This window comes from Populus nigra, chromosome 4 (genome assembly GCF_951802175.1).
Source record: "Populus nigra chromosome 4, ddPopNigr1.1, whole genome shotgun sequence".
NCBI classification, from domain to species: Eukaryota; Viridiplantae; Streptophyta; class Magnoliopsida; order Malpighiales; family Salicaceae; genus Populus; species Populus nigra.
The window spans coordinates 10,081,258-10,097,378 of NC_084855.1; the positions used below are offsets into that span (position 1 = coordinate 10,081,258).

The 16,121-nt window shown below is 34.9% G+C and overlaps 3 protein-coding genes across 3 annotated transcripts; 1 reads left to right on the plus strand and 2 right to left on the minus strand.

The window, feature by feature from the left end:
* Positions 1-749: 749 nt before the first annotated feature.
* On the minus strand, positions 750-4,644 carry LOC133691235 (uncharacterized). The gene is made up of 4 exons (XM_062111655.1): positions 3,937-4,644; positions 1,873-2,014; positions 1,637-1,778; positions 750-1,269 (listed from the first exon to the last, which is right to left on the minus strand). Exons 1-4 carry the CDS (start codon positions 4,319-4,321, stop codon positions 934-936), a joined length of 1,005 nt encoding a protein of 334 aa, XP_061967639.1. The 5' UTR covers positions 4,322-4,644; the 3' UTR covers positions 750-933.
* A 3,389-nt stretch (positions 4,645-8,033) lies between these two features.
* On the plus strand, positions 8,034-10,024 carry LOC133690973 (uncharacterized). The gene has a single exon (XM_062111257.1). The coding sequence runs from the start codon at positions 8,057-8,059 to the stop codon at positions 9,809-9,811; it is 1,755 nt and encodes a 584-aa protein (XP_061967241.1). The 5' UTR covers positions 8,034-8,056; the 3' UTR covers positions 9,812-10,024.
* Positions 10,025-10,809: 785 nt separating this feature from the next.
* On the minus strand, positions 10,810-12,787 carry LOC133691709 (peroxisomal membrane protein 11A-like). Its single transcript, XM_062112316.1, has 2 exons — positions 11,829-12,787; positions 10,810-11,410 (listed from the first exon to the last, which is right to left on the minus strand). Exon 1 carries the CDS (start codon positions 12,615-12,617, stop codon positions 11,850-11,852), a length of 768 nt encoding a protein of 255 aa, XP_061968300.1. The 5' UTR covers positions 12,618-12,787; the 3' UTR covers positions 10,810-11,410; positions 11,829-11,849.
* Positions 12,788-16,121: the final 3,334 nt, after the last annotated feature.

Below are 16,121 nucleotides of genomic sequence, written 5' to 3' on the forward strand. Positions count from 1 at the left end.
TATTTTTTATTTTTTTATTTTATATCGTAATAGGGTGTTTAAAATTTTGATTAAAAGATATATTTTAAAATTTATTTTTAATATATATATATATATATTATTTTGATATGTTGATGTTAAAAATAATTTTTAAAAAATAAAAAATTATTTAATGTATTTTTATATAAAAAATATTTTTAAAAATAACCATTATGTTCCTAAACATCTTTTAGGTGGGAAAAAAATCATTTGATATAGCTGTATATTCCTTTATTTAACATAAAAGGGATCTCATCAATAATTTGTATACACTTATTTTGTTTAACATGAGAGGGGAGGAGGATCTCACTGCTCGGATCTTACCTCATAATTTCTTCAAGTTTTAAGGCTGCAATGGCAATAAATTTCTTGTAACTTAATTTTTTCCATGAAGAGTAATAATAGGCTTCAGCTTAAGTTATATATTACATGAGATTCAGATGAAAAAAACACGATCCTGCTGAAAAAAACACGATCCTGCTGCAACTCATTTTCATCTCACCCAAATCTAATCCAACAACAGTAACCTTTCTTCCTTCCAGAAAGAATCTCTAGCTGTCGCCAGAGAGAGAAAAAAAAGATGCTCACAGAGAATGATTGATTTTTTTTTTGGGATAGAAATGTATTTGCTTTAGATTTCTATTTCGTTCATCATTTGCACCAATTGCCATCGTCCCCTGGCAAGAACCTTCATGCAAACTTACTGTTACCTAGCATGCTTGAACACCAAGTTTATGAAATTTAGTACTATCACATAACAAGGATTGTTTTTATTACAGTAATATTTGGAATAGGAAAAGGATGCACAGGTGGAAGAACAAGCTATGCAGCTAGAAAATATTAGACTCGTTACAAGAGAACTGGTCTGCTCTACAGTTTTATGAGTGTGCTTAGTCAAGGACGGAGAGAAATGGCTCAGTCGTGAGATACGCATGTGTTCCCCAAAGCTTTAGTAACTATCTCTGTCTCTTCGCTCTTGGGTTTGAAATCCTTTTTGACGTCCACATTGCATTCTTGGTATCGGAAGCACGCTTTAAGATGATCATTAACAAATCCTGCCACTTGCATAAATGAATAAACAGCTGTAGGTCCAACACAGCGGAAGCCTCTTTGCATCAGGTCCTTGCTTATCAGTTCAGCTTTAGGGGTCTTCACAGGTACTTGGCGTGCATAGCGAAAACCATTTCTTAATGGCTTCTGGTTCACAAATCGCCAGCAATAGTTGCTGAAGGAACCAAATTCCTGCTGAATCTGCAGATTACAAGCAAAGAGGAGCTCATTAACTTCCTATCACTTGTGCACATGAATTTCAACTCAATGCGGCATTGGTCCAATTGCTAAACTTAGTTCTCTCAGGCACTACGAACAAAAAGAAAAACCCAATACTCTCTTGTTGAAACAGATAAGTTGATCTCCTCTGTTTTCACGGTTCTGGTGTCATTAGAATGAGCCCTTTAAACTTGTCCATCCATTTGCTTAGTTTGAGAAAATAAGAAAGCTAAATTTGAAACCTCCACTAAATTATCCTCTATTGACTTTGATAAACTCAGCCTCCCACAAACATTATGCAACTATCCTAGGAGGCTGGTTGGATTAATGACTTGACCTGTATGGTTACCTTGAGCATCTGTTTAGCATTCTCCACTACTGCACGAAGCTTTGGTTCAGATAGCAACAGATTCCCATTAAATCTCATTGATAGAAGCTTCTTCTCAGTAAATTGTGCAATGGATGATGGGTCAAAGTTGTCGAACAGCTTCCTGACATTAAAATTTAACGAAAAAACATCACATACGAATCATAAAGTCCATTTTTCTTGAAACAGATAAACATAGAAAGTGGAGAACAACATACCAGAATATGTCTCTCATGTGAAGAATTGCTGGCCAGCTGAGTTCTGCTAATGCTTGTGAATATACAAGTAACTCAAACAGTTTCTTGTCATCATAAACTGGAACTCCCCATTCTTCATCATGGAAAGACATATAAAGCGGGTCTGTGAATAAAAAGTACGATAGAGCAAAGCACAAAAGTTAGTTAATTTAAGTTTCCCATAAAAAAAGTTCACAATTCAGGCAACTTGGAGAAAACGGGGGAAATAATAACACATAACTGACTTAAATTTAGAAAATTGATTTATGCTAGTTGAATTCAGTGAAATTACCTGACTGTATCAAAGAACCATCTCAACTTAATAGCTTTGTTAGGTGAGGTCTTAGAATATAATTTATATTATTCTCTAATACACCCCCTCAAGTAAAAGCTCTTTGGGCTTGAAATTTGCACAAGTCTATTTTACCTTGTGCTTCATTTTTTATCAAATAAATGAGGATGGTGAAAGTCGAATTCGTGATAACTTGGTCATCAAGACTCTGATATCATGTCAAAGAACCATCTCAACCCAATAGCTTAAGCTGTTAGGTGAGGTCTCAGGATATAATTTATATTATTCTCTAACATACTGCTACTCTGCTGATTACTCTTTGGCATGATATTAGAACATTTAGCATCTATGGTATTGGTTTTCAAGGACTAGTTCAGCTTATCCATTTCGCCAATTAAATGAAAACAATACATGGAAATATTTTGCACCTGCTAGGTAACTTGTTGATCTCATCCATGCATTTCAGAAACTACATGCAATAGCTAACAAACCTCGTGCTTTTACTCCAGTTCATTGAAGCACTACTTGACGACTCAATAATCAAATGATGCTTATTTAAGATATAAAGACATCAACAGTCTCCAACAAGCTATGCCAAATAAAAAACTTCCCAACAGCCTCATCATCTCAAAATTCGACATCTTGGCCGAATTCTTACCTTCCAGCTCACCACATTTATTTATTTATTAATAATCTTTACCACATTTATTGCATACTCGCCAGTCGCCAACGTCCATGTTTAATTATTAAACAAATTTTGCATGTAACTAACAATCCACAGAGCAAGCCTATCAATAAAACCATTCCTAAACTGCTATGATATTTACTATTTTTAGCTACCATTTTTTCAACGTTCATTAATCATATGATATCAAACACTATGGTAGTGTTTGGCATGCCGAATAGTATTATTGGATTAGACTTAATAGGACTAGACTTGACAATTAATTATTTTGTCCATGTTTGGTATGCTTTGACTGAATTGAATAATTTTTGGTTAAAAAAAAATAAATAAATAAATAACGAATCAGCTGAAAACCTGGGTCGATCTTTCTTATCCGTTACCTAGATATTTTTTTGGATCAATCTCAAATTTAAGTTATAAAATTATAATATTAATTATTTTTATTTTTATATTGACCCGATCAATCCGGGTGAACCCCCTAACTTGTAACTCGAGTTTTATTTCGGGTTATCCTCAAACCAAATTCTAAAATTATAATAATAATTATTTTTACTTTTTACAATAGTTAACCCGACCTATAACTTCAACCTTGTTTCAGGTCACGTAATTAAATTTTAAAATTACAATAATAATAATAATAATAATTTTTATTCTTGTATCAAACTAAGTCATTAATCAACTAGATTGGTGACTAGGAAGCTTTTCTTATTCAATTTTTTAGTTAGATATTAAAATTATAATAATTATTATTTTTAACTTTAAATTATCAAGAATCATCCTAACGCAAAGAATTCAACAAATTTATCTTTCCACCCTTTCAATAGGAAAAAAATTAATTTTTGTATTGTTCCATCAACAACTTCAAAAAAAAAAAATAATAATTTGGGATGTTCATATTTGTCGAGCGTACCAAAGACTACCTAAGATTCCACTAGAAAAACCCAAAAATCATTAACACTCTTAAATTCAAGCAACTAACTTTCCTCTGTTTTCTCAAAATCCCTTCAGTTCAAATTTAACACCCAGTAACATTACGAATGCACAACCTTAAAATCCACTAATTTCTTACCAGAATTCGGAGTGATCCAATCACACCTCTTAACCGGCATCTCTTTCTTCGAAGAAACATCCTTAATCTCACGTCCGTTACGAACATCCATGAACTTTTTTATTCCGTAATGCTTCACATTCTTTCCAGAACTTGAAGACACGCCACTGGAAGAAGAAGAAGAATCCGAAGAGCACGTGCTATCCAATGACAAGTTATTCTTAACTGCAGCTTGAGACATTTTCTCCACAGGTTTCTTCGGTTTCTGCTGTGATTTCCTTAAGACCTCAATTTTCCTTCTGGCCTCCTCCAAAACCCTAGCTCTGTTTTCTGTGGGACCAAGTATTGCTCGCGGCGGCTCGTGTACCTGTTTTGTCGTTGACTGTAGCTTAGTGGCCCCGGACATTGTTGTAAGTAACTGAAACCGAGCGTAATTTGAGGCTTTTGGGGGAGCTTAAAGAAATGGAAGCATTTGATAGAGCATTTTGCGAGAAATGGAGTGGCTTTGAAAGGAAAGTGAGGGTTGTGGGAGGGTAAAATGGGAACGTGAACAGGAAAGTGAGGGTTGTGGGAGGGTAAAATGGGAACGTGAAGAGGGTTAGGGTTTGGGCAGCAGAGAGGGAGAGAGAGAGAGAGAGAGACAGCAGAGCGAGGTGTGAACCGTGGCGAGAGCAGGGCAAGGGGGGAAAGGACATGAAAACTGACGGGCTTTTGGAGGTTTAAAAACGGAAACTTGGAGAGGGTCGGGTACCGGTTATAGCAGGTCATACTGTTTGCGCTGCGTGTTCCTAACCTTGGGACCATTTTGGTGTTTGAAAAGGACGGGGATTTGAGCTCAATTTCCAAATTTGCCATTCTTGAACGACGATAATTGGACAAAGGAGTAGAGAAGCTCTCGAAACATGGATTATCAACTACAAATTGCAGTCTAGCTAACCAGGATGCTTTTTTTTTTGCCCCGGTCTAACCCGCTTTTGTAAACCATCTTTAAATATTTGTTAGGTGTTAATGGGTGTCCATTTTCTTATATTTATATATTATTTATTAGATTTTAGTTAATCATGCATATAGATATTACATTATCATCTCTAGCTAATAAATCGTTAGACCAGGACCACCCTCCCAAGTCCTCCAATAGAAGGATCAGAGGTAATTGATGCATCATTATCATGGCTACAGCTTGCATTAAATTTAAGGTCGTGTCGAATAAAGACAAATATAATAGTCATTAACTTGTACCAAAATAGCATCATTAGTTGGAAGTTGGAACGAGAGAAATCCATCCTTTTCCATTTCAATGATGATACGTATCCTCCTTACCTAAAATAACCAGAGGTACTATGGTATGAACAGCATTCGCTTCCACTTCGAACTTTTTTTCTCTCCTATAATATGAAATGATGAAAGCAAATACGATCAGTTTAGATGATTGTGTACGCAGTCTGAAAACACTGTAAGTGAAAATAAGTTGCAATAATTGGCAACTTAAAAGGGCAAATGTGGCATTTAAACTTGTTCGAAGATAAGAAACAAAGCCGCGGTTTGACCATGTCCCTTTTTGTGTTTTAAGAGTGTTGTTAAAAAAATTTAATTTTTTTTATTTTAAATTAATATATTTTTAGTATTTTTATGTTATTTTGATATGCAGTTATCAAAAAAATAATCTTATAAAAATAAAAAATAATATTATTTGAATATATTTTTAATAAAAAATACTTTTAAAAATAAATTATCAAACACCCCCTCAAAAACTTAGGCTGAGTGTTTGTCACTGCAAAATGGGTGTCGTGTGAAGTTGTAATGAACTCGGTGGTGACTGGTGAGTTTGCTTACCGTTAAGAAAAAGAATCCGAAGATTCCCTCCCCAGAAGAAAAAACGAAAGCAACAAGAGGTGGCAACAAACGGCTTTGTGGCCTGTTCTTTCCATAATGGGCTGCCACGTGTCTGCTTAATTATAAGTTGTGGAAGTCAATATGAGATTTGTTTTGATTGGAGCTGAGGCCCAAGAATAAACGACTTGTTTTGGCAGTGTGATTGCGGATACTTTTCAAATAATTTTTCGTGTTAAAATACATGCTAACAATGTTTTTTTATTTTTAAAAAATTATTTTTGATATCAGCACATCAAAACGATCCAAAACGTACAACCATATTAAATTTTAGCAAAAAAAAAAAACATTTCAAATTTTTTAGGAACGCAGCCGCAGCCGCGTTCCCAAACGGGACCTAATCTCTAAACTAGGTTGACTTTCCAATTAAAACCAGTGAGATTTGATCTTGTTGATCTAGTGAGTCCACTCTAATAACTCGATCATTTAAATATGAGGATTAGAGAATATGCACTTTAAATTAATTAAAAAAACAAATATTTTGTCAATGAAGCAAGTTTTCTCCTCGATCTTTTTCTTTCTGTTAATGTAAGTTTTGATCATTTAACAAGATAGAGTGCAAGGTGATATATGATTTTATTTTCTTTTCATTCTCTAAATTATTATATAATTATTAATATACCTATTATTACTTATAATACCCTTAATTAATAAAAATAGCATAATAAAAAACCTAATTAATTATATTATTTTATTTATTACTACTACTATTTTTTTAGGCCTTCATATCACCTGCGCAAATCTAGTATCTTGATACCAGGATCAACAGCATTCCCTCTTCCTCTCCGAGCTGTGGCAATCTTTCTAATACTTGAAGAGGAGTTATAGCTATCTTCTTTGTTCTCTATTTCCTTCTCTCTTTTACCTTCTCCTTCTCATTGTGACACATGGCTCCTTTTTTAACATTTATATTTTTTTTTAGATTAACGTGGATATGTGTATGAGCTTGTGTATATTTCGACTAATTCTATGGATTCTGAAGTTAACGATTATATAAGTCTCCAGTAACCCTAAAGCTTTTAAAATTTAAACCGCCGATCTATATTCATACTTTCAACTTGTATATTAAGTTTTGTGGTGGTGCTTCATGGTGGCTCACATTAAATTTTTGTTGAATGTAAAATAAAATATAGAAGTTGTTGTTGTTAACATATTTTTTAATAAGAAAAAAAATTAAATGATGCATATGCTGCTTGTCTAACATCATTTATTAATAAATAGTTAATAACCAACGACATTGAGTTGAAAGTATGGTCAAAGAGATGTATATGTTCATTGTTTATTTAAAATCTTATTTTTAATATATGGTATTTTGGGCCAACTTGCGTATGCTAAATTAAATTTCTATAGTCCAAAATCAGTTTTTATATAGGGTTGAGTCTTACACCCGTGATCTCAAAAGATTTAATGCTAGTAAGATTCAAATTTAACATCTTGAAAGGAACAAACCCCTGAGCCGCTAGACCAATCCCTTGGTTTTCTACTAGGATCTTGCTCTTGATATTAAAAAATATTCTTCAGTTGAGAGACCAACAATTAAGAAATTGATAAAAGAGTTTATAGGAACCAAATGGACATGGTACCCAAAACCAGAGATGGGACATAAAATTTCCATGGATAATAACAAAACGTTTTTAGAGAAGCGAACAGGGAAGCGTTTATGAATGTAATTGCTGCAAAATGAGGATTAGAAGGGTACTTAATTACCTCTTTTTGCGCAGAAATATCAAAGATAATAAGTTAACTTTGCTTAAATCACATCGAAGAACCACTTCCTCGCCTTGATGGCTATCTTCTCAAAAGAAACAAAAGTGGTGTACAAAATGTGGAGTGATGGATGGGATTTATATGAAGCCGAATTATATGTGAAAGCCCACTTGATGGATGCAAATAGGTTTTGTTCGCCGTCGACTGCCGAGGAAATGAGAATTTGATCCCTTTCCAGAGAGAAAGGCCAAGCAAGCAAGTCCAACCATTGGCATATGGAGAATCGAATCATTGAAAAAATATCGTTCATTTTTCCATGGCTTGAGTATAAGATCATTTTCTTAATTTATAGTTCTTTGTAAGTTGGTGACTGGTTCAAATCACATAGAGGGAATGGCGTGATTTCAATCATACGAATTTGGAAGTGTCAATTGCCTTAAAAAACACCCACATTTATTTATTGGTATAAAAAGGGCCCTTCAGCATTAGTGGCTCTCTACCAGGAAAAGAAATGCTAATGGCTGAGTTCTTATGTAAAAAGGAAATGAGGAGCTTCAGCTTGCAGATACTATCCAGTCGATGGTTTACGATATTTGCTTCACTTCTGATCATGTCAGTCAATGGAACAAGGTACATGTTTGGTCTCTACTCCGGTGGTATCAAAACATCTTTGGGATATGATCAGACAACCCTCAATACTCTAAGCTTCTTCAAAGATTTAGGTGGCAATCTTGGAGTCTCGGCAGGTCTTGTTTATGAAATCACGCCACCTTGGGTGGTTCTCTCCATCGGTGCAGTCATGAACTTCTCCGCATATTTCTTGATATGGGTAACAGTCACTGGTCGCATAAACAAACCCCGGTTGTGGCAAGTGTGTTTGTACATGTGTCTTGCCACAAATGCAGCATCATATCCTAATACTGGAGCTGTAGTTACATGTGTGAAGAATTTCCCTGAAAGCCGAGGCAGTGTTATAGGCCTCTTGAAGGGGCTTATCGGTCTAAGCGGCGCAATTATGACACAACTATACCATGCTTTCTATGGAAACGACTCCAAGTCTCTTATATTGCTCATTGCTTGGATTCCAGCCATTGTTCCCTTACTTTTTCTACGAACAATCCGTATTATGAAAGTTGTTCAACAAGAGAAGGAGCTTAAAGTTTTCTACAAGTTCCTCTATACTGCCCTGGGCCTTGCTGGGTTTATCATGCTCATAATCATCATACAGAATAAGCTCAAGTTTACTAGATCCGAGTATATATCAAGTGCCACATTTGTTCTTGCGTTACTCTTTCTTCCACTTGCTATTGTCATAAAAGAAGAATTCACTCTCTGGCAAAGCAAGAAGCAGAACCTGAATGACCATTCTCAATTAAATGTTGTAGCTGAAAATCCTTCAGCAGTTGTAACCACACCACTGGAAGGAAGATTGGAGCCATTTTCTTGCATCGTGAACATTTTCAATCAACCAGATAGAGGTGAGGATTATACCATACTGCAAGCTATTTCTAGCATTGACATGCTAATCATCTTAATCGCAACAACTTGTGGCGTTGGCGGGGCATTAGCAGCTATTGACAATTTGGGTCAGATAGCGGGCTCACTAGGCTACAAAACTCATAATATAGGTACCTTCATATCCCTTGTGAGTGTATGGAATTTCCTTGGCAGAGTCCTTGCAAGTTTTGCCTCTGAAGTAGCCTTGACCAAGTACAAGTTCCCTCATCCACTGATGCTCACTTTTGTGATCCTTTTCTCTTGTATTGGCCATGTTTTAATCGCTTTTGGAGTGGGACATTCTCTTTACATCTCTTCAATCATTATTGGATTCTGCCTTGGAGCACAATTGCCATTAGTGTCTGCCATCATATCTGAAATATTTGGCCTTAAGCATTTCTCTACTTTGTATAGTGTTGGATTTGTTTCAAGCCCAATCGGATCTTATATTTTCAATGTGAAAGTGGCTGGTCATTTATATGACAAAGAGGCCTTGAAACAAATGGAAGCTTTAGGTCTTAAGAGAGAAGCAGGGAAGGAATTGAATTGCTCTGGGGTGCATTGCTTTAGAAAGGCTTTTGTTATAATTACAGCAGCAACATTTTTGGGGTTTCTTGTTTCAATTATCTTGGTGTATAGGACAAGAAGATTTTACAAAGGTGACATTTACAAGAAGTTTACAGAGGAAGCAGTGGTAACGGAGGCAAAAGGTGTCGTTCCATCTGGGGAGACAGAAGCCAGAGCTAAAGTGGATGCCAATGCTGATACCCCCACCTCAATAATCACATCCAACCACCAATGAATTACTGACAAGTTTGCTTCAGAGAAAGGGGATTTTTATGTGAGGAAAGGGAGTTAATTTGGTTTAACTTCGAAATTTAACTTCTTTCTTTGTTTTCTTTTTTTCTGTATTTCAACGTGTCATCCTTCTGTGTGACAATGGAATCGGTCCAGCAAGCTAAGAGTAACTGAATACCCATTGATTTGATACTTAATAAGAAAGCATAACGCTTAACATTGTGTATAATGCATCTGTAATTTTTGTTTTTTTCAAAAACTTTTACTTGTGAGTGCATACCATGATCTTGTGATTTTAAGCTCATGGACGTTAATTTCAGAAATCTATCTGTAGATTGATGCGTTCATCAAAATTTCTCTCATAACATTTTCTTGAATCCAAAACTAGATCATATACCCGTTGAAATTATATAATCAAATGATATAACATTTTGATGAATGATGTAACATGTTTTCAAGTTAATGGTTGCCAAGCGTGTGTTTGTTTTTCCTTGTTCTGGTGCAATTCCAAGTGTATACAGAGCTGTTATGTAAGATAGAACCCTCGAAAAGAGCAAAATCCACGTCCATGTTGAAGCACATGCCCACACTACAAACAGAAGTTGTCTAGTCGAGACATTTGCATGTAAGTGAGCCCAACATTCCTAATCCAAAATCCTGTTCGTTTTATTGTTACTACCAGCTATTGCTTCATCTGAAAGGCGTGCATGCTTCTTCTTCTTCTTCTCCTCTTTCGTGCGCGCGCGCTTAATTTATGAATACATGTTAAGAGTTGCTTGTCGTGATCCCTGTGGAGCAGTTTCAAAATTGACTTCTCTGGTTTCTTCTTCTTCTTCTTCTTGATATGCCATTGAGAGATAAAATTAACCTTACTGCTTACAGGTGTATGAAGAATCTCAATCTCGTTATTGATTGTCTTGATTCTGTTATTGGGAGGAATGTGGTACATAAACTGGAGGAAAACTGCCAGAGATTTGATTTCACTTCTTAACCAGAGCGAGAAAACGAAAAGGATAAAGACTTGCCATTGAGTTGATTACAGTGGGAAGCCAGAGATATATGTCCAAGAAAAATTCTCTGCAATAATCGTATGGGTCGAACTCAGGTGGGCTGAAACTTTTCAGAGTCTAGCAGGAGCACCTGATTTCGATGCCAGGCATTGAAATCTCTCATGGCTTCTTATATCTGCCAGTTGTTCCCTTCTCCTTTTTGAACTTGTGAAGGATGCAATGACTCCACAAAATACTTTTATATTTCTCATTTTTTTTAAGACAACCTTAACGAATGGTTTCCTAGTACTAGAACTTGTGTGACGGGATTTTGCTTTGTTTTTCTTCTCTCTTCTTCTGTTTCTTCTGCTCAGGGTTCGTTTCTTTTGATAAATCTTCGATGGGTGCATACTTTATCTGTTAAATTTGTTGACAAATAATTGGCAAACTTTACACCGCCTTTAGATATTGAAATGAAATTTGATGTTGTGACATTCGGTTTGAACAATTTCCGGCCATCACCCTTAGAGGGGAGCAGATGCTATTGCAATTGCTACCAGTTGTTTATCACTTTGGCCGGAATAACAGTTGAATAGAAGAGAGGTACCTGAGGGCTGACAGAAGCCATGAGTAGTGAGAAAGCATTCTAGCATGCTTTGGTCACATAATACAAGAAGAAGTGTAAGTCTAGGAGCATATTTTTTATTGTTATTTTTCCATCCTAATACCAAGGCCTTCAAGCAAAAAAATTTCTTTTCTATCATTGCATAAATGTCTAAGAAACCCAAATGTTACTCTTGCAGCTGCAAATCTTCCTGCACATCACGTAATTAATGGTATACTGAATGGATCATAAGGCTCCATTGTTACGGTCTGATTTTATCACTCAGATACCACATCTCCTATTCCAAGACTTCTCTCGTATTTCAGTTTTAAATCCACAGATTACTTTTACATCTTCTTCCAACAACAATAAACATCAAATTCAATATAATTTAGAATCAAGATAAAACGAATTCCTTAACAGCATACCTTCCGCGGCAATTGTCAATCTCAGCAAGAGACCCAATTCTTACGAGTACTAATCAGAGCAGATAAAAGCCCTGCACAAGACATCAAAAGCGGCCCTGAAAATCGCCCTCTGCCGTCACGGATATCAGCCAAGGCCATTAACCCATCAGCAAAATCCTGCACAATAGATAATTTCTTCATCAACTTCTTCTCTCTCAGCTTCCACAATCTCCTCTCTCCCTCTTGACACCCAACTCCTCTCGTAATAGTAACTCCAATGCTCGATTCCAGACACACCTCGTCTTCACTCAATTTCTTCAAATCTCTAAATTTCAAAGAAATACTCCCAATATACCCAACAAACTCCGCCCACGCACTAACTTTTCCTAAACTTTTGGAGTGTTTGCTATCAATCAAACCCGATTTAGCCAACCAAACAAACTGCTCAACAAAATAATACAAACCCTCACCTCCATATGCAATGATTGAGAGTATGGTTTCTTGTTTTGTATCAAAAGGAGAGTCCCTCAATGCGTTGACATCTTGAACAAATTTCCCAAGTCGAAATGCCTTGCGACTGAGGCCAACACTTGACTCGAAACTCTTTAGTCGTTTCGTTAAGATTAAGGTTTCCGGGAGGAGGGATGAAGCTAAGATGATCTTGGTTGCGTAACGTGACATCTTGAGGAGCTTGTCAACCCCATCTCGTTTTGCAAGGTAAATCTCTAAATGATTCAAAAAGTCTCTTTGTCTCGGTTTGTTAGGGGTTTGATTGGAATTTTGTGGAGTTGGTGAAGGCTTGGGATCCATGGTGATGGTGATGCGAGACAGGAATTTCTTTGTCAATGGAAATCTTTCGCGGGAGAGAATTGAGAAGAGATGAAATCGCTGGCGCTTGCTTACCTGCCCTTCCTTTGTCTCATCTGCTCGCCTTTTGTTCTGCTTCCTACTATATAAATGAAACAGATTTGGATTGATAGTGTCTTTGGTCCTTCATACATGTGTAGTTCATGAAAAATACTAATGTCGTCTTTCATACCTTTTTTTTTTTCAATCTACCATAACTTTTTGACTACTGAAATCACATTAAAAAAAAAAACCTCAACAAACTTGAGGGGAAGGGAAAATTATTCTGCACATAACTCATAGTAATATTCATTATAATAGAATAATTACTATTTTACCCTTTCTGAAAAAATCAATTGCTATATTTTGTTTTTTTTGCATGGGTTATTTTTTATATTTTATAAAAAGAAAATTAAAATAAATTGTGAAGTTTAATTTCCAATAAATTCAAAATTAAATGATGAAATTGAAAAATAAAATATCAATTAGGAGAAGGGAAAAAAAAACTCTAGTCAACCGATTGACTCAAGCTCGTGGTCTGGATTATAAGATTGAGATAACCTCATATAAAATAAAAAAATATGAAGCTCGATCTTTAATAAATCTAATGTTGAAGGATGTAATTGAAATTAAAAAATCAATTAAAAAAACAACTTAAGCCAACCCGAGTTAACCTGTTAACTTGTTAACCTAAATCATGAGATGAAGATAATCTCATAGAAAAAAAATTAAAAAAAATTACAAGACTTAATTCTCAATTAACTCTTTGTCGAGTGATGAATTTGCGGGAAAAGAATCAATTAGTAAAAAGGTGAAAAAACTCAAGTGAATTGAGTTAACTAGTTAAACTCGTTGTCCAAGTAATGAGATTTGGATAATCTTATAAAAATTAAATTAAAAATAATTATGGAGTCCAATCCCTAATAAACTTTCAATATTGAATTTTTTTTAAAATAATTTGGAACAAAAATAAACACTAAAAGAATGGAAAAAAAACACTATTCAAATAATAAATAGTGTTTTGCGAGGAAGTTATAGTAAAATCCTCTCATTTAGTTTTTTTCTTAATGGATCTGTTAAATTCATCATTTTCTTGTGGTTTCCCCATTGTATGATTCATAAATTGCCTGATGTATTTATAATTTTTTATTTTACTTGAAAATGGATTTTTTTTCCTTTTCTCCAAATTGATAAGAGATTGGGTTGTTCATATATATGAGTTGCATTCAATTGTAAGGACACATATAATTAGTATTGAATCAATGGTTAAAGAACAGAACTGCACTTATTATTGCATGTTTGAATGTTGTCTTGGGTGACCACAACACTATATGCCTCCCCAATATGGTGATATAGCTTGACTATGATTTGCTCAGCTGACTAAAAGGTAATTAATCATCTTTAATCTTACAACAGAAGGCACGACAACAAGAGAGTTCCTTCTACCATTTAAGACAGGTGCATTCTTAGCGACAGCTCCTGTACGTCCAGTGATTCTTAGGTATCCATACCAGCGATTCAGTCTTGCCTGGGATTCAATATCTGGGGTGAGTTTTTCTTATGAAATTTTGATGAGAACTTCTTGTTTGGTGGCTTGAGTTTAGAGTTTTTGTAGAAGTCAAAACATCTACTTAAGTGCCTGGTCAACCATTAAAGAAGAGAAGCTATGAATAATTTGTGGAAATGGACTTTGCTTGGTTTCACATAAATGTTAGTAAATGCGAGGGTCAAGGTTTAATATCAGACAGCTCAGTTTTTTGTCTATCCAGTTATTCATGTCATTCATGATAAAATCAATTATACTTGGAAGAAACTAGACAGCCAGGTTTATAGCCACTACAGGGTCATGTACCAAACATTTATGTGAAGTTGGATTTGAAGTTCCCTGGGTATTCTTTCTGCTGTTTTTTCATCTATGTTTTTGCATGTGTTGGTACAGAAATGATGCTGCTAGAAAATTCAGATTTACTAATATGTTTAAATTTTTCTCTAAGCTTCAGTATGTGCTTCGTTTTGCAGGCACGTCATGTTTTCTATCTTTTCTGTCAATTCATAAATCAAATGGAAGCAATATGGCTTCCTGTCTACTACCCATCACAAGAAGAGAAGGATGATCCAAAGCTATATGCTAGCAATGTCCGACGGTTGATGGCTTGTGAGGTATGCACTTCCCTTATATTGGATATTGAACGGTTTGAGACAATTTGATAAGCTTGTGGTAGTTTACTCTTCCATTTCTAAGGTCATACGTGCTCTCGTAACTTAGAATTATGCAATCAGAAGTCATGAATGTGTCTCATTTGAATTTTTAGAATTGTATCCCAAGGTGCCATATGTAGCTTTACGTGCTAAGATATCCCCCCATGAATACCATGCTTGTTCTAGCGGTTTACCTGTTGTTTTTTTAAAAATTGACTTTTTTAAAATTAATTTGATTTTGATATTTTTAGATTTTTTAATGTGTTGATATAAAAAATAAAATTATATATATATATATATATATATATATATATTATTTTAAATATTAAAATATTTGATAAAAACTTTATAAATTTAAATTGTTTATTTAGGTTCATACAAAACAAAGAAATCGTGATGAAACTGGTTTTAGTGTACATGACATACCAGCAGATTGTTTGTTTTAAGTTTGATAATTATTAGTTAATGAAAAATTATTTAAATTATGTATAAATTTTTATTTGAACCATGTATTTTAAGGTGCTTGAACTATGTATGAATTTTTATTTGAAGCATGAATTTCTTTTAATATATTTTAAAATTCCTTACAATTTTACGATTTTACGATCCGAGTTTATTTTGTATTTTTCATACCGTGTTAAAATCACGATTTTAACAACCTTATCATGTAACTTGTGCTATACATGCTTTTCTCAGTGAGTTTACTGAGTTCCCTGTAACCCTTAAGATAGAACGTTGCATCTGTTAAACTGAATTATCTGTTTCCTGTTCCTGCAGGTTTGTTTTGACAATGCTAAATCGGATTCGCCCTCTGTATATTTTACTGTATGATTCTAAGATTAACAGAAAAGATTAAAAACTTGTAGGAATCATGAGCAGGATAGTATCTCGTATGTCTTCGATTGGAGATGTATTTACCTGGATTTTGTAGAATCGTTGTGGAGCTGAACTGGCGTTTACAAAGCAGGTCATTTACTTTTGATTCCACATTTTTTTGTCTAGTAGCAAACCGGGAGTTCTATATGTTACACATAGAGGTGGCTCGTACACTACCACTGCTACTAAAAGGATCAATTAGATTTCAGAGTTCAAAATGCGTACTTGATTTGTATCTGATGAATTCAGATTTTTGTTGAGGGACGGGCAAGTTATCTTCTTTAACGCTATTTTTTAGGCGCGTTAATTCTTGAACTCAGGCAATTATAGATGTAGCATCAGCTTCTATCTAGATGGTCTCTGCAAACAACCGTGGGGAAAGGGGGCCATTAA